This window comes from Equus caballus, chromosome 25, assembly GCF_041296265.1.
Source record: "Equus caballus isolate H_3958 breed thoroughbred chromosome 25, TB-T2T, whole genome shotgun sequence".
Classification (NCBI taxonomy): Eukaryota; Metazoa; Chordata; class Mammalia; order Perissodactyla; family Equidae; genus Equus; species Equus caballus.
Genome location: NC_091708.1, coordinates 14,953,995 through 14,973,523, shown reverse-complemented (window position 1 = coordinate 14,973,523; position 19,529 = coordinate 14,953,995). Strand labels below are relative to the sequence as shown.

General features: G+C 36.9%; 1 protein-coding gene across 3 annotated transcripts in view; it reads right to left on the bottom strand.

Moving 5' to 3' along the window:
- INVS (inversin) overlaps nt 1–19,529 on the bottom strand; it is a 223,837-nt gene that overhangs the window by 126,196 nt on the left and 78,112 nt on the right. For all 3 annotated transcript variants that reach the window (XM_005605658.4, XM_070250815.1, XM_070250816.1), the window contains 6 exons: nt 16,480–16,660; nt 14,029–14,138; nt 11,073–11,244; nt 6,137–6,292; nt 4,975–5,204; nt 281–387 (listed from right to left, as the gene is read on the bottom strand). In XM_005605658.4, coding sequence (XP_005605715.2) covers nt 281–387; nt 4,975–5,204; nt 6,137–6,292; nt 11,073–11,244; nt 14,029–14,138; nt 16,480–16,660 — 956 coding nt within the window. The remainder of the gene's footprint in view (nt 1–280; nt 388–4,974; nt 5,205–6,136; nt 6,293–11,072; nt 11,245–14,028; nt 14,139–16,479; nt 16,661–19,529) is intronic.

Genomic DNA, 19,529 nt, shown 5'->3' with positions numbered 1-19,529 from the left:
GCCACAAGCCAGAAGAAGGCCCAAGTGTCCTCACCTGTAAAATCTTAGGTAACATCCAAAAGCACTAGGTAGCATCCAAAGGTCTAACTAGCTTTAAACTCTTATGATTCTAAATCAACATTGCAAGGAACTTTCGTTGTTTTCTTGTGATTCAGGATTTCTCAGCGTAGCATTTCCTTATGAGTATACTTATTCTTTCTGAACCAGTAAGTAAACTTGAGGTTTTAGGCAGAAAGAATGTGAGATGAACAACAACGCACAATTTTTATCAACAGCTTACCTTTCTTCATTGTTTTCCATCTGATTAGGGAAAGCAGCAAAGTCTAGGAGTAATTTAATGGCATCAAGGTATCCATTGTTACAGGACCAGTGCAAAGCTGTTCTTCCCTACAAGTGGGAACAAAAATTAAGTACATCTGAAGTAGGTATTTTTGGACACATAGTTATTTATGCTAACTCAAAATATAGCAATTCTCCCAAATTGCTTAAACTACAAAAAGGGAAAACATTAAGTATGCAGTGGAGAAAGTGGATGGTATCTTAAGCAAATGATCAAAATTAATACTACGTTAAGGGGCATCACATGTCTCCAGAGGTGATACTCTGAGAAACAGTCAGCATCACTTACATAATATTCTATCCAAAAATGTAAGACTTGAAGCTAATCATGAGGAATCACCAGGCAAAGCCAAACTGAGTAAAATTCTATAAAATAAACGGCCTGTATTCTTAAAAGGTTTCAATGTCATGAAAGATAAGGAAGGTATGAAGCATTGCTGGAGATAAAGAGGGATATTTCACAGTGTTAAAGAAGTTAAAGACGAAGATATCACAATCCTAAAGCTGTCTGCACTTAATAACACAGCCTCTAAATATACAGGGAAAAATGGACAAGACTAAAAGGGAAGATAGTCAAATCCATAATCACAGAGGGAGATTTCTAACCCATCTTTTATGATAGTTTATAGAACCAACATAAAAGAGCAGTAAAGATATAGAAGACCTGAACAAACTAATGTAAAAATTGGACCGAAGTGATATATACAAAACATTGCATCCAACAATGACAAAATTAGTACTCTTTTCAAGCATACATAGAACATTTACCAAACTCAACTATATGCTGGGTCATAAAGAAAGTCTCGAAAGATTAAAATAATTCAGAATATGTTTTCTCATCACAGTAAAATTTAAGCTGCAAATCAGCGTGGTGGGCAGAATAATACATTCCCTTGCAAAGATGTCTATATCCTGTTCTCTGGAATTTGTAATTACGTTATGTTCTATGGAAAGGGGAATTAAGGTTGTAGATAGAATTAGGGTTGCTAATCAACTGACCTTGACATGGGGAGAATATCCTAGATTTTCTGGGTACACTTGATGTAATCACAAGGGTTCTTATAGGTGGAAAAGGGAGGCAGGAGGTTGAGTGCCAGAGTGATGCAGTGTGAGAAAGATTCACCAGTCACTGCTAGCTTAGAAGACGGAGGTATGGGGCCACAAGCCAAGGAATGAGGGCAGCATCTAGACACTAGAAAAGTCAAGGAAACAGATTCTCCCTTAGAGCCTCCAAAAGGAATGCAGTCCTGCCAACACCTTGAGTTTTAGTCCAGTGACACTCATTTTGGACTTCTGACATCCATAACAGTAAGACAATAAATTTGTGTTGTTCTAATCCACTAAGTTTGTGGTAATTTGTGACAGCAGGAATAGGAAACTAATACAACCAATAACAAAGAGATAATGGGAAAATGCCCATCTGCCTGGAAATTAAACGATACACTTCTAAATAATCTATGGGTCAAATAATAAATCAAAATAGAAATTAGAAAATGTTTGAACTGAATGATAGTGATGGTACAATTTATCTAAACTTGTAGGATACAGCTAAAGCAGTGCTTAGAAGAAGCAGCATGCTTAAAGACATATATTGGTGAAGAATATTTAAAAAATTAATGATTTAGGGGCCGGCCTCACGGCCGAGTGGTTATATTCACAAACTCTGCTTTGGCAGCTCAGGGTTTCATCAGTTCTGATCCTGGGCACGGACATGGCACCGCTCATCAGACCATGCTGAGGCTCCCACATAGCACAATCAGAGGCACTCACAACTAGAATATACAACTATGTACTGGGGGGCTTTGGGGAGAAGAAGAAGAAGAAGAGGAAGAAAAAAGAAGATTGGCAACAGATGTTAGCTCATGTGTCAATCTTAAAAAAAAAAATCAACGATTTAAACTTTCATCTAAAGAACCTTTAAAAAAATAGTAAATCAAACCTGATGAAGTGGATGGCAAGAAATAATAAAGATAACAGTAAACATCAATGAAATAGTAAAAAAAACCCTTAAAATATAGAAAATTAACAAAGACAGAAGTCCTTCGAAAAGATGAATAAGCAAGACATAAAATTTTTTAAAAAGAGACAACACACATTATCAATGCATGGAAAGAATAAGAGGAAATTGCTATAGGTCCTACAGACATAAAAAAGATAAGAGAATATGTGACCAACTTTATGCAAATATATTTGACTTCTTTTCTTTTTTGCTGAGCAAGATTTGGCCTGAGCTAACATCTGTTCCAGTCTTCTTCTATGTTGTATGTGGATCACTGGCACAGCACAGCTGCTGAAGAAGGATGTAGGTCCACGCCTGAGAACTGAACCTAGGCCACTGAACTGGAGCATGCTGAACTTAGCCACTAGGCCTTGGGGCCAGCCCTACATTTGACATTTTTAATAAAATAGATAAATTTCTCCAAAAATGCAACTTACCAAAGCTGAAAGGAAATAATCAGAAAACTTAAGTAGTCCTGTAATTATTAATGGAACTGAATCAGTTATTAACAACCTTTGCACAAAGAAAACCCCTAGACCAGATGACTTCACCAGAGAATCCTTCCAAACACTTAAGGAAGAAGTAATACCAATCTTACACAAATTCTTTAGGAGAATAAGACAGAAGGGCCTACTTCCTAACTCTTTTTATAAGGTCAGCATAACCTGGCTACCAAAACCTGACAAGTACAATACACGAAGGGAAAATCATACATCAATCTCTCTCATGAACATGGAAGCAAAAATCTCAAAATATTATCAAATGAAATCCATCTCTCTATATATTACAAACATATATATCATAAGTGGGGCTTACTCCAGGAATAAAAGGGTGCTTTAACATCTGAAAAAACAATGTAATCGAGCCAGCTCTGATGGCCTAGCCGTTCAAGTTCAGCACGCTCTGCTTCAGTGTCCTTCGGTTCCTGGGTGCAGAACCACACCACTCATCTGTCAGTAGCCATGCTGTGGCAGTGGCTCACATAGAAGAACAAGAAGAACTTACAACTATACACAGCTGTGTATTGGGGACTTGGGGGGGGAAAGGAAGAAAAAAGGAGGAAGATTGACAACAGATGTTAGCTTAGGGCAAATCTTCCCCTGCAAAAAACAACAATGTAACCAACAACCATAATTCACCATATAAACAGAAAAGAGGAAAAGAATAATACGATCATATCAATAGATGCAGAAATAGTATCTGACAAAAATTAAACAGCTAATTGTAATTTTAAAAACTCTTAGCAACTAGAAATATATGAGAACCTAGAGCAAACATATTCAATGGTGAAATAGTTAAAGCTTTCCTCTTGAGAGGAGAGAATGAGTTAAGGATGTCAGCTATTACCAATTCTATTCAACATTGTACTGGAGGTCCTAGCCAGTTCAGTAAGGCAAAACAAAAAATTAAAAAGCCTAAGGATTGGAAAGGAAAAAAATAAAAATATTATTCACAGATAGTATGATTGTTTATGTAGATAATCCAAAACAACACACATAAAAATTAATAGAATTGGAAAGTAGCTTATGTAAGAGATTGGGAACTTTTAAAAAAATGCAAAAGGTACTAAAAATTATAAAAGATGCATTTCCGATAAGATAGGTATAAGAACCACATTTTACATATTTTTCATTGTGTTACTAACAATCTTAGCAAAAGTTTATTGAATGAATTAAGAGAGAATATATTTTCTGACCTGGAAAACACAATTAATATGCCACTATTTTTAAAGAGTTAAAGTAATTAAACCAGCAAAGAAAGTTAATATTGGCTAAATTGAGAGAAATCAATACATTACTATATAGCTGGGGAAAGCACAGATTAATCCACGTTTTAGAAACAGTTCGAGTCTGGGATCAGAGCCTAATCACATTCATATATCATTCATTACTTTGACTCAGTAATTTCACTTAGGGAAAATTATTCTAAGGGAATAATCCAAAAGAAAAAAAAAGTTAAATGCACAAAGCCGATTAATGCTACATGATCTATAATAATGAAACAGTGGCCAGCAATAGGAAGTTGCTTATTTAATTCTAAAATTTGGGTTACAGGAATAGTTTGGACTAACCTCCCCACCACCCCTGCCACTGTTGTAGCCTTAGGGTAATTATTTAAGCTCCATGAGCTTCAATTTCCTCTTCTATAAAATGGAAATAATAATAGTAACTACTTTATAGAGTTGCTGTGAGGATTGAATGAATGACTAAACATAAACCTCTTAGAACTGTGGAATATTAAGCATCTATGATTATGAAAAAGATTATATACCAAACGAAAAAATATTGGTGATAATTTTAAGTGAACAGAACAAAATGTGGCTTGTAACATCATATCATATATATATATATATACATACACATATCTTTTTATACATACAGAAACATATGCCATGAATACATATTTATAAAAGCTATAAAATTATTTGCATTCTATATTATGACTTTACTGTTATATATGGAGATACAGAAAAGGACTAGAAGAGAACACGGACAAGTAAAAATCATTTCTAATGAACAGATTTGTGAGTGATCTCTTCATTCGGTAAATTGTTGTTTTACTTAATTTTAGCTACAAAGAAGGAATACTCGGAGCACTTCAGAGCAAACAGCATAGAAAAGATGCAGGCTCTCCACCTCTTTGTCCTGGATGTTCGGGTCGGCGTTGTTCTCCATGAGCACCGCCATGCAGTTGATATAGCCCCCGTACGCAGCACACTGCAAAGGGGTTCTTCCCGCATAATCCTGCACGTTTGGATTGATCTTATTTTCTATCAGTATCTGGCAAACATCAGCATTTCCTCCCAGCGCTGCCCAGTGTAGAAGAGAATGTCCGTCTTGGTCAACTAGATCTACCCTTGCTCCACCTGAAAAAGCAAAAATATAATACAAACGTCTAACACTGTATAGAGAGCATTTATCAAAAAGAATAGAAGTTTAAAAAATATAACTGTCCCTGAAATGCCTTACTCTTAACAAAATGCTTCCACATGTGTCATCCACTTCAGATTTTTACAATAAGCCCGTAAATCGGTCAGGGTAGGAATTGTTTCCCTTTTATATGAAAGGAAACTGAGGATCAGGCAGGCAACTTCTCCAAAACCAAACAACTACCAACAGGTGGAGCTTGGAGTGACCTGGAGCTTCCCGGTGTTAGGTACAGAGCTCTCCTGGCCACCCGGCCACCCAGGAGGCCCTCTGCTCCGTAAAGCTGTATTTCAGACGGTGATGCAAGAATTCCTACCTCTTGACAGTGACTTATTAGGAGCACTCTCTTTCCTCATTATTAAATAAATAATCACTTTATTATTTTCAGATTTACAAAAAAATTTTCTTTTTTTTAAGAGTTGTTAAGTATATTTTGGGTTTCATTTTTATTATTTTTTAAAAGATTTTCACCTGAGCTAACAACGTTGCCATCTTTTTTTTTTTCTGCTTTTTCTCCCCAAATCCCCCCAGTACATAGTTGTATATTTCAGCTGTGGGTCCTTCTAGTTGTGGCATGTGGGATGCTGCCTCAGCATGGCCTGATGAGCGGTGCCACGTCTGCACCCAGGATCTGAACCGGTGAAACCCTGAGCCGCCAAAGTGGAGCACGTGAACTTACCCACTCGGCGACAGGGCCAGTCCCCGAAATTTTCTTTTCTTATGATGAGGACTTTTAAGACCTTAGCAACTTTCAAATATGCAATATGGTATTATTAACTATTGGCACGATGCTGTACATTACATCCCTGTGACATTTATTTTGTAACCGGAAGTTTGTACCTTTAGACTAGGAGCACTCTGAATAACTAACCTTTAATAAGCGTCTGAATCACATCTTTGTGTCCCATCTCACAGGCTCGGAAAAGTGGGGTGTGTTTCATGACATCAGTGGCATCTACTTGAGCACTATTTTCCAATAATAACTTCACGGTGCTGACATGACCAGAGAGAGCAGCAGCATGTAAAGCTAAAGAGGAGCAAAGGAAAGTGAAGAACTCTTTCAGGAACTCTACCTTTTTATTATTCCAACCATGTATCTTTTTCTTTTTTTGATTTCTCCATTATTTTGGCTAAGTGCAATTTAATCCTAAGGATCCTCTACTCTATTTTCACTTTTATAGATTTCTATCTTCCTTTCTATTTAAATGTATTACTCACACTTTTCCCTTTCTTTGTACATTTCTCATCTCACTGTTTCCTTCCTTTCCATCCTGTTGGTCTGAAATGTTCTCCTCTTCTCAGTTACCAGTTTATTATCTTTTCGTCTTTCTCAACGAGCAAGAGAACAAAAAATGACAAAGAGAAATGATTTAAAAGAAGCAGGCAGTCCTGCCACCAGCCCACTGAATAAGCATGTGCCCCAGAGGAGTCGTGCGCTGTGAGACCTTGGTCTACTGTTCCTTCAGTAACTCGTGCCATTCCCGCGGTTGGTCTGTGCACCTGCGTGGTACTGAGAGTACTCGTATCTCACAGCATTGAGAGCATGTTTCATACAACATGGTTCCAAATGCAAGCCAGCTGTTTGCTCAGGGCCCATTTAAGAAACAGCAATTCGTTTCAACATTGGAGAAAAACCTGAGATGGAATGTGGTCTCTTCTGCGGCGCCCTCCTCAGGGGTTCAAAAGAGTAATTTTGACTATATGTAAATTTCATGTTACGCTGACTCCGCCTGTGTTACTCGATGCTAGTGCTTGACTTATGCCATCATTCTTCAGGTTTCACTTTGCCAGAATAACCATCTAGAAGGCCTGGGCCAGTTCTTTCTAAGTATTAGGGATCTATAACGCCTACAACAGTGTTTCATAAAGCGTGATCTGTGGACCAAACCTCAGATGCCTATAAAAATGCAGATTACTGGGGATTTGTTGAGAACCTACCACAGGCTGGGTACCAAGGTAATACTGAGAATTCAGCAGGATACAAAAGAGGTAAGGTTACATTCTAGGACGGGGAAACTAACAAACAACTGAGTCAACAAACAAGAAAGTATTAGCTAGTGATGGGCGGTATAATTAAAGCAATAAAAGGTACTTTGATATGTAGAGTGACAGGGGACTCCTTGTGATTGGTGATTAGGGAAAGCTTTGCTAGGAAGCTGACATTTGAATTGACACCTGAATCATAAAAAAGACAGCAATATAGAGATGTGGAGAGAGAGTAGTTTGGGCAAAGGGAACGGTTTGTGCAAGGAGGGCATGAACCTGTGTTTAAGGAAAGCAAGGAAGCTGCGGCACATGAGCGAGAGTGAGGTAAGTCAGAAAGGTAGAAGTGGCCTGATCATAAAGGGTCATCCAGGTCAAAGTGATGGCAGACGCTGACGAGCTTCAAACAGGGGAGGGATATGATCTGATTTATGCTTTAAACAGATCTCACGAGCTCTTCTGAGGAGAATGCATGGTGGTAGATTAGAACACAAGCAGAGCGACCAGTTAATGCTACTGCAGTCGGCTGGGTAAGAAAGCATGGCAGGGATGGAGAAGGAGAAAGGTTTAGAATATGTTTTGGAGATGGAGTCAACAGGACTTGCTGACAGGATTTGAAATAGGATCTCTGTATAGTCTGTGAATCTGCATTTAAACAAACACCCCTAGTAACTCTTAGATATACTCGAGTGCTAGAACCCTGACCTAAATGGCTGAATGTGAGTCTGGCCCAGAAAAGATTCAGATGGGCATGAGAGACTTCAAATATCGGAAGTTCTGTCATGCGGAAGAGAGCACAGAGTGGAATATTCAGGTTGACAAATTTTGGCTCAACGTAAAGAACATTCTAAGAGTTAGGTTAAGATGGAAGCAGTGAGTTCCCTATACTGGAGTTGTTCAACCAGAGGCTGAAAGACCGCTGGTGAGAATGTTATAAGGTCGATTAAAGCATGTATATCTGTGATAGTCAGGGATTTTCACATTTTTAAAAGGATAAGAATGCTTTTTTTCCTCCCAAATGAAATTTTATAAAACAGATAAGAGCTGAGTGGTTCTGACTGGAATAGGGGTGGAGTGTTTTGCACTTAAACATCCACCCCCTCAGCAACACTTCAGGTACCTCTGTTGAAACCTGTTGTTCTGAAGGACACGGCTGAGTAACCCTGGGCAAGATTTAATTTTAAGGTACTTTCTAATTCTGCAATTCTGCAATTCTGTGATGTGGCATCAGCATGCACTAGATGCTCTTCAGATAAATATCAATGTTAAATTTTAAAAAACCAGAAAAAATTTCACTTAAGCAAAAGATAGAATTAATGATCTTATTAAAGGAAAGTCCCCATTTCTGACTATTTGCATTTACTTTAAAATAACTTTAAACTTAGCTATTGTTGCCCTCTCTTTGCAAAAGTGCCACAAGTTTACATAGGAGCTCTGAAAAAAAATTTTTTTTAACTTAACTTTATGTTACAGAAAATTTCAAACACATTCAAAAGTAAAGACAATAGTCCAGTGAACTCAATATAGCCATCACTCAGCTTCAACAATTATCAATACATGGTGAATCTTGTTTCATCCAACCACTATCCCACTATCCATTCACCCCACTTCTGATTGTTTTGAAGAAAATTCTAGAGTCATTCTAGAGTCACAAATATTTCATCTGTAAATATTTTAGTAAGTATGTCTGAAAGACCAAGATTCTTTTTTAAAACACAACCATTGTATCTATAAGTCAGGGTCCAATCAGGAGACAGAAACCATGCCAGACACTTCAACAGAGAGAATTCAATATAAAGAATTATTAGCTATGTATTGAAGAACTGAAAACCAAAAAGGCAACACTAAGAGATAGGAAACACAGAAAACAGCTAGCAATTCGAGGACTGATGGAACAAAAAGAAGAGGAAGGAATTATTAAAACTTAAAATGTTAGAAGAGGAGCTCTGCCAAGCTGAAACTCAGCCTGCAAGGAGGGTCTCTGCTTGGCTGGTGCCGGGTCTCTGAGGAGGGTGCTCTGAGGCTGGTTCCGTGAGTGTCGGAAAAATTGTAAAGTGAAGTTAACTGTTGCCATTGGAACAAACTCGCTGCTTGTTGAAGAAGATTTACTAGGGTAATGCTGACAGGGATGGGAAACAAAAACAAGAATAGTAATAGGCAAACAGGAAGACGTAGTCCCTTGTTCCTCTTCCAGCTTTCCAGGGGCCCTCTACTGCCCTCTACGTGCCGATTCTGACACGGCGCCTGCTGGCAAAGGGAGTTGTGGTTTACAGGGCCCCAGCTCCCGTAAAGCGGAGAAAGGATAGTCCCCTTATCATACCTAAAAAATACTAACAAAAACTCTATAAGATCAAATGCCCAGATAGGATTCATATTTTCCTGATGGCTTTATAATTTTTTTATAGTTTACTTATTTGAATCAAATCTAAATAATGTCCATATACTGCTGTTGATAAGAACTCTTTTTTAATGGGAAGAGAAAACCACCCTGTGGAGGGATGATGGAGAGGATCTCACTTTCATAAATGAGAAATGTCAGGAAGGCAGCTCTGACATAATAAAACCCTCTTAAGAGGAAGAGCCCGGAGAATTAATGAATCTGAGAAGAATTTATGTCTGAACACCAATCATTGTGCACATTAGAAAGACACTTCTGGTCAAAAGGATGCAAGTATCCTCGGGTACACTTTATTAAAATACATGAAAAAGTTAAACGAAAAGCAAGGCCAGCAATAAAGTGAAAGCCTGCATACTAATGGAAGTCTGACAAAAATTAAGTGTCCAGACCATTTATAAACTCAGTGTCCTGTGTGTCTACACTCTACCCCTCAAGAAACTGAAGTCTACTGTGAGGCTTTGATAAAGCAATATTTTTGAGAGTTAAAAGTCTTTATCAAAATTGATAATACCTAAAAATTCTTTCAAAAAATAATTTAGAAGTTGTGGTGGTCTAGGTATGGGGGGGATTATAAGGTGTAGCAACTCCCCTCCCCCTCCCCCCACTACTACATCAATAGTTTTGGCGGCCAAGAAACATCTTATCCAGGACAACTTGAAGATGCAAATGGTTCTAGCATGTTTCTACAAATAAGAAGACATAAGAAGCTTGTAGCTGTTTTTATTGTTTAGTGTTTACTGTGCTGTTGTGTGATTTTTCTTTCTTTTTCTGACTTGCAATGAGGATACAATACACAGGAAGAGACCTCTAAGTTGCCACTTAATGCTAAGACCTTGTACCTCTCTTATTAACCAACACACAGTTAAAGCGCTCTCTCATAGGAGAAAGAGATTAAAAGAAGCATCTAGGAAGATGCAAAGCTGACTGGAAGCTTTGAAGCTTCTAGAGTCATGGGAGTTTATCTCTAAAACAGGAGATTTAGGATGAGGTGATGCTACTCAAATATGAGAAAAGAACATATTAAATGAGACTGGTGAGAACGCACTTAGCTGTGTCCATTCCTTAAAATATAATTCCAAATTTTTAAAAATATAATTAATAACTACTAAATATGCATAGTTTTAAGATATAGGTTTATACTTTTTTATATAAATGGTCAGAAGAGTTCCCATAATCATGTCTAAGGAGTAACCAGGGTTGTAAACCAAATGCCACCATTCGCCTAGTAGAGACATAGGCTGATTTTAGCCATAATACTTCCTTTGGCACGATATCCTGACAACCTAAATTTAAAAAGTGAAGATGAAAGTCAAACAGTATTAGATTAGGAACAATGATTTCAAGGTACTATTGTATAAGTTTTATAGCACCAGCTACACTTTGGAGCCTGAAGGAAAGCAAACTGAAGATGCCTACCAGTTCTTACCTGTGCCTCCATATTTGTCTGCCATGTTAATATCAATGTCAGATTTTAAACTCAGCATAGTCCTAAGGACATCGTCACTGCCTTTCCCAGCAGCCCACATAAAGGATGTTCTTCCTTCGAGGTCTGAATCATCTTTCACTGACGGATGTTTTAAAAACACTTTAACTGTTTCCTGTAAGAAAGTTCATTTAAAAATTTGAGACAAGAGAGTAGCATTATTTTTATGACAACAAAGCCACTGTTATATGTGACTTCCACTAAGAAGCAAAGTATTTTTTCCCTGCTTTTGAATCAGATGAAATTATCTTTTTATGAATAACAAAATTACAATTTCCATTGAAAGTAACAATCCTCTGTCCTTATATATTAGTTTTGGTTTTCATAGCACTTCAAAAAAAATAACCTAACCCACACATTCAACATCCTCATAATTGAGAATGATCATCCTCAACCAAGTTTGGAAAGTTCATAGGTCACTGTTAGAGAGATGAAGTGATAGTTAAAAGACTCAAGTATTCAGTGTTATGACCAATACTAAAACACAGGTTTTCTTGGACATTTTACACAGAGAGATGCATATATTCAGGCATGCCTACAGAGAAGATTACCGTATTCTCTCGCTGTGTGTTTTGTTACTATAATTTAAAAAGATAGCTAATGCATTTATTGAATAATGATGGGTGGTTACTGAGAAATGCAGTGTTCAATTCATTTAAACAAACGTTTATTCAGCAATTCCTATATTCAAGCTCCTTCCTCTATGGGATCATACAAAAATTAGGACCTTTGATAATTATAATAGTGCTTGACAATTTTAATGGGGATTAATATTGTAACATTTAAAATTGCCTCTTTCCTCAAAACTCACATGCTTACAAACTGTTAGGAAGATCATAGAAACTTTTGCTTGAATGGAAGTAAAACATTTGAGAATAAAAATTTCTGGAGACTGCGAGTTGGCCAAAATGTATAAAATGTTGATGCTCAATACTTCAGAGCCGGAGGAAATTCAACGGCTCATCTAATCCAGCCCCTCATTTTACAGATGAAGAAATCTAGGTTCAAGCTCATACAAACATTGGTGGCAGCTACAGGAATAGAACCCAGGGCTAAAGCCCAGCCATCTTTCCACTGCCTCACATACCACTTCCTAGTCTTGGAACTAGTCGTTGAGCTCCTGAGGTATTATAGCTTAGTGCTCCTAGGACCTAGTGTGCATGTTGATTGAGTAGATTTGAAAAAAGAAATGATGTTTTTAAAAAAGAGAAATTTCGTGAGTTATAGAGTCCAAGGAGATCAAAGGGCTTGAAATTGAGTTTAGAAAATTTGCATAATTATGAAAAAATCATCTCTGGAATTGGCAGTTTATCCAAAGCAAGTATTTCTGTGAATACACATCCATAATATTCTACCATTCTTTCTTACTCCCTTTGGCAGTTACTTAATTACTGGTATCTGCACATATGTTAAATTTGGAGTCTAAGACTTGGGTTCAAGATTTTGGGCAAGTCATTTAATCTCTTGGAACTTGTTTTCTTCATCTGTAAATAGGTATAGCACGTCCTCTCATAGGCTTGTGTTGAACTATGGATTGAGTTCTGATTTCCATAGATTGACTAGACAGGGCCAATTGAATTTCTTCTCTATTTGTAGTAAGAAATAACCCCTCCTTAAAATACTACTGTGTATTTTTCTGAGATCTTTGGAGATAATAGAAGACAATGGTTTGCCAAAACACTAGGTGATAAATAGAATAAATTTTTAGCAATGCCAGGAAGGAGGGACTATGGCTATAGTTGGTCTGGGTAGCAGAGAGAAAGAAGGGTGGGAAAATAAGACATTTTAGCCATCTGAGTATTCAGTGTGTTCAATGGTGCATTTGGGGAGGTAAGGCAGATGGAATTATACTGTGCTGATGAAAGCATTCCTATAATTTAATGAAACAAGAGGTTCGCCACGCACACCCACGTAGAAGGCAACAAAACCAACTGTGGCTGCTTTGACATGGGCCTCTCTGGATGAGTCTCTGGTTCTTGGTGGCCACTCACACTCAGGAAGCTGAAGTAGCCTAGACACTGTCATGTTGCTGGCCAGACTGAGTGACAGAAGGGATGAGAAAGTGCTTTGTAAACTATAAAGGGCAGTAAGGGAAGAGCTCTTAATAATATTCAATATCTTTGGAAATATCAATAATTCACATTTTTGCTTTCTCAGATGCATAACACACATCATTATTAGCACTAGCAGTAATAAGAAGGCATTCTCTTTCTTGAGTAGCTGCTCTACACCAAGGACTACACTAGGCACTTATAAATTTTCTCTAATCTTACAACAATCCTGAAAGAAAAGGTATAATTATCTTCATATTACATATGAAGAAACTAAGACTCAGAGAGGTTGAAAAACTTGTGCAGGGTCACACAGCTAGCAAATAGCATAGTCAGGATTCCAGCCAAGGTTTGTCTAGTTCCAAAGCCTTACCACACTGCCTTCAGGACAGTTACAGATTGCTGAACACTAAGTTGTCCTTGGTGCTCTAAAGGTAACAAAAAGGTGAAGCACATTTACAGGAAAGCAAAATGTTATACTGAACAGTTAAAATAAAAACTACATAAAACTTCGCATGTGACTAACAAATTTACAGAAACTCAGACTGTCACTTGCATCACAGAGTTAACAGTATAACCAATTGTTAAGAGACAATTGCTGCACAAACACCCACAAATGAGTACATGTAAAAGTGATGGAATTGGAATACGATCAGTGGAGTGTATCAATGTCAATTTCCTCTTTATGACATGGTGTTATACTTTTGCAAGATGTTACCATTGGGGTAAATCGGGTGAAGGAGACACGGGATCTTGCTGTTTTATTTCTTACAACTGCATATGAATTTACAATTATATCAAAATAAGAATTCAATTAACAAAAAAGACAACCATCATGTTTTACTTACAGCAAAGTTACTCTGAGCTGCATAGTGCAAGGGCGTGGCTCCTTGGCTGTCAGATGGGATGGTTCCAGACTTATTTCTTTCTAAAAGGAGATGGACAATCTGCGCATGGCCTGAAAGCAGACCAGGTAGTTGTCACATACAAAGGGTGTTAATTAATTCATAATCTAGTTAAAGGAAAGGAGTAAGAAACATCACTAGCACGTAATACAGCATTCAGAATGTTTCTGAGTAGCCGCCCTCAGTGCAGTCTTTCTAACTTCTCACTAAAACACTATGATGATGTAGAACCCAGGCAAAACTTACAACACTGGGAACTTAATGCTTCAGTCAGGAAGGAAATGACATTAACTATAATTGCCAGACTGAGAAAAAATGATATTGGTATCAGCTCATTGCATCCCCTGGCTTCACTTTATAAAACTGCCTGTAAATAAGGTGGGAAGGCGTGTTAGAAGCCAGCCTCTCTCAGCCATCAGTGTCCCCAGTCTCCAGGTTCCATTGCACAACCAATCAGAACTGCACAGCTGTTCTCTTCTGCTATTCAGGACAGACTATAACACAATGTCTCGTAATCTCTGAAGCCTCCTATCCGTCCTCTTTAACCTCCCTCCCCTAATTTTTTAACATCTAGGCAGTGATTTCAAGTCCCAGAAAACAAGTGGGCAGAAATGATGAGGACGTGGTGGAGGAAATACCTGGCAGTGCCTTCTGGAGGATGTGGTCTCCACAAGTGAGGAAATGTAGAAAGAATCAAAGAATGAACAAATTTGGTAATAGCATATTTAGGAAACCTGGATTTAATACATTCTATTGCTTCAGCACACCGGGAAACCAGGCAATGAAGATGCCACATTAGCAGAGGAAGGGTATGCTGCATGAAAGCTGGGCAGAAAAAAGGCATTTGAGCGGGAGCTGTGCTCATCCACCTGCTCTCCAGCTGAGGTTGAGATGGAGTTCTCCATAAAACAAAGGGAAAAAAGTAGGATCAAAGGCAATCTACGCCCCATCGTCAGTCTAAACGTATCTCATCTTGTTTGAAGCTTAAAGAGAAAAATTCAGTAAAGGTTATATGACACACTCTAGGACAGAGGAAAAGGAACAGCATCAGAAAGATGAAGTGCATGCCTTGGAAAAGGATCTAGAGAAGGATCCAGAGGAAAATTTCAGGAACAGTTTGGCATCTCGGCTTAGCACAAAGAGATGGGCTCTGTGAGGCAGAAAGACAATATCCGAAGAAGAAGATACACTGAAATGAAAAGGGAATGGAAGAAGGTGACAAGGAAATAAGCTGAGATAAAAAGAAACATGGATGAGAGAAGGAAAGCAAAATGCAAACTAAAATACAGTCTATAAGAGGCAGAAAGAAAGCAGCACTTATGGAACAAAAGTCAATTTAGTAATGTGGAGACAAATTTGAAAAGTCCTCCCAGAAGGCAGAGGAAAAAGAACAGGGATGAAACTGTACAATGAGATGAACTCTAAATAATAATTATAAACCTGATGATAAAACTGAATGCAAATGTAAAAGTCATTTGCAAAAGAGAAGATGTATAATTTAAAAACTAAGACCACAATAATAAGCAGGGAAAACCTCAGATTATATTAACAAACACCCATAGAGTGATAAGTAAAAGTGTGCTAAACTCTTCATTTTAAATAGGTGAGAACCAATAGATGCACTTTTGCCCTTGACTCTGACTCAGGCTTAAAAAAGCTTTTGATTGATTTAAAAGTAATCACTAATGGAACCTAAAAATCCTCCTAAAATATTAGGCAATTCAAAACCAAATAGCAACAAATCTAGTCCATACACCAAAAGGCAGAAAACAAAGGAAACAGGAAAAAGAATTAAGATAAAATCCAAAACGCTAATAATACTCAAAGAGCAGAAAAAAGACACAATTATAAATCTTTTAACAATGACTATTAATGGGTAAAACTCCTTCACTACAAGAGAAAGACTCTCAGATTGCTCCCCGCAAAATCAGACACCAACACATATATATAATCTCTCATCTAAAAAAGTGATCCCTGAAAAGCTTAAGTAAAAGGTATATCAGGAAAATATGAAGAAAAATATCAAATATCATGGTATTAGCACAAATATAAAATTAAAGTCCTCCTCCCCAAAAATAAAGGCATCGAATATGAAGAGGATTATTTTACATTTACATTTGTCAATGAATGTGTATTTCTTTTTTCATCATGAATGTGGATAGAAATTAAATTTAAAACATGATGCTGAAATTAAAACTAATATATAACAGAGAATACATTTATATGACTAAAGTTCATGCATATAATAGGGGGATTTAGGTATAAAATGTCATATCAATTAAGAATTAAAATAATTAAATAGGAGGTGGGAGCTGACGGGGGAGAGTGGGCAGAAGGTTTCCTACATTCCTGCGGTTCCCCTACGGCTGGTCCTTGGATTCACAGTCAACTCACCCAGCAGAGCTGCCCAGTGAAGTGGGGTTCGAAATAAGTTATCATAAGACGTTATGTTGCAGCTCTCGTACGAGGTCAAGACATCAACCACCGTCACATTCCCATCGGCGACTGCAAAATGAAGAGGTGTTCGTCCCTCGTAGTCTTGCCAGTTCAGTAAAGACTCCGTTGGAGCAGCATCCTATTATTAAGGAACCAGAGATTTCAGACACACATAGAATCCTCAATAAGTCGCATCTGACATAAGTATTAAGTGAGCAGTTTTCTAAACTTTTATATTCTCTCAGTACAAAGCGATAAAATTCAGAAAAAAGTATACGGTTTAAATATTTAAAAGTTTATTTTCATATTTAACTATAAAAAGTACAGAAAAGACATAATAAATACCATGTACTGACTATGTAGGTTAAATAGGTATCAAATTTTGCCTAATGTACTTTTATATCTGTGATGGATTTAGCTAGAGTTGTATGTTTTGTTCTTTTGCTACATATGTATGCGTCCGTAAACAATACAAAAATTTTGTATGTGTATTTTCAATATTTACACGTATGCATTATACTATGCATATCCTTTGGCAATTTTTTCTTTCAACACTATACTTTTAGGTATTTATGTTGATCTTAGTTCATTTATTAAACCACAGTTTAGTTATCCATTCTCCTACTCAGGGATATTTAGGTTATTTACAATTTTTCCCACTATTAACAATTATGCTGCAGTCAACATGCTTCCTCTACATGTCCCCTTGGGGCACACGTGTGAGATTTTTCTCCAGCCTAGACATCTAGAAGGGGAATTGCTGGGTTGAAGGATATCTGTATCTTCAACTGAGTATTTTCAAGCTGTCTTCCAAATGGTTGTGCCAATTAATACATCCATGACAATGTGTAAAGGTTTTTATTTCCCCAAATGGTGGAACAAATTAACCACTTGGTATCATCAAGTTTACTACATTTTTTCCCTTATAGGTATGAAAAGCATTTCACGATGTTTTAATTTATATTCCTTTTAAAATGAGGTGGAGATTTTTTTTTAATCATATTTATTGGCTATTTGGTTTTATTTCTCTATAAACTGACAGTTCATAACATTTATTAATTTTTCTATGGAATCTTTGCAGCAGATATTATGATGTACTGCCTAGGTGCCCCTTCAAGACTAAAGGACTCGTCTCGCCAGCTGCTGGGAGTGCTGCCAGCAGATGACCCTCAATCGCTGGCCTCTTCTGGAACTGCTTCAGCTAAAGAGAGTTACCTCACCCAAGGTCATGTCCCTTCTCAGACTGGGTCAGATCCAAAGCTAAGCCCTCCTGCCCCAGTTTGAGAACTCTCTGAAGGGCCATCCCAGATTTAGAGCTGCCTGTGCAGTCAGCCTACTTTACAAAAAAAGGAATGTGAAAGTTATTATAAACACTTCAAAAAAAGAAGTAGAATATTATCACAATGGTATTTTAGGCCCTTGAGTCTCCCAAGGACCAAGATGCATTTACAAGGGAAAAAAAGCCAAGTCTATGAGGAAATAAAATACTATGAGTGACAACTATGCTCCAAGGACTTCAGATATTGGAATGAACACATAAAGAATATAAAGTAACTATCTATGAAACATGTAAGAAAATAAAAAATGAAATAAAGCAAGGAACAAAAACTATCAAAATGACCAGACAGATCTGAAAAAGAACCAAATAGAACTTTTAGAAGTGAAAATATAATCACTAGGATTAAAGATTCAATGTATAGGGTAAACAAATGATTAGACTGAGCTGAAGAAAGATTTTGTAAACTGGGAGACAGATTTGATGTAATTACCCAGAAGGTGGCAGACAGAGACAAGATGAAGAAATGTAAAAGAGAAGAGACACGGAGAATAAAATGAAAAGGTCTAAAATATGTACAATTGGAGATCCTAAAGGCAAGAGTAGAGAGAATGAAAGAGAGGCAATATTTAAAGAGATAATGGCTATATATTTTTCAGAGCTGAGATGCAATAATCAAAAGGTATACCACACAGGAAAAAGAAAAGACAGACTGTGGTAAAAGTACAGCACGCCATACACAGAAGGATGTAACCTGAGCAAAAAGATAAATCATCTATAAAGGAATGACAATTAGACCCATAACAGACTCCTCAGGAGGAACAACAAACGGCAGAAAGCAGCAAAATAATAGCCTGAACGAGTTGAAAAGTGTAACTACCTAGAACTGTGTAGACAGGAAAACTATATGTTTAAGAGCAAGGTAGAAATGCAGACGTTCTCACCATTTACAAAAGAGAGAGTTTACCACCAATAGATCTACACTAAAGGAAGTTCTAAGAACTGTATTTCAGGAAGTGAGATAACTCTAGAAGGAAAATTTGAGAGTCAAGAAGAAGTGCAGAGCAAAGAAATTACTTAACATGCAAGTAGAAGTAGATAATCATTGTATATACAAAATAATATCTTTTAAAATATAATTTGTATGTTACAAGTAAATAGGATTAAATATTAGACTACTGCAGCATGTAAGTTGTAATTTGGAAAAGAGTGATTAGAAAACTTCAAAGAATCTACTAATAAAGATTCAAAATGAATAAGAAAGCATAGCAAGTTGGTTAGACATATAATCAATGAACAAAAACACCAATTGCATTTCTATACACTTGCAACAACTGGTTAGATATATACCCTAGATGTGGTAAAAAAAAAAAAAAAATTCAAAGCAGTACTGTTTGTAAATAGTGAAAAACTGGAAACAGTTCCAAATGTCTGTCAATAATAGAATGAATAATGTCTGGCTTATTAATAAAATGGAATACTATATAGCAGTAAAAATTAATATATTACAGCTACACACAGCAATATAGTTAAAATCACCAGCATAATTGTTGAGCAAGAAAAGCATGTTGCAAAAGAATATATACAATATGATTCCATGCATATAAAATTTAAAAACCATTAAAAACTAAAAAACATATTGTTTAGGGATATGAATATATGTAGTAAAACAATAATGAAAATCAGTGGAATGATAAACTCAAAATTGAGGACAGTTGTTGCCTCTGAAAAA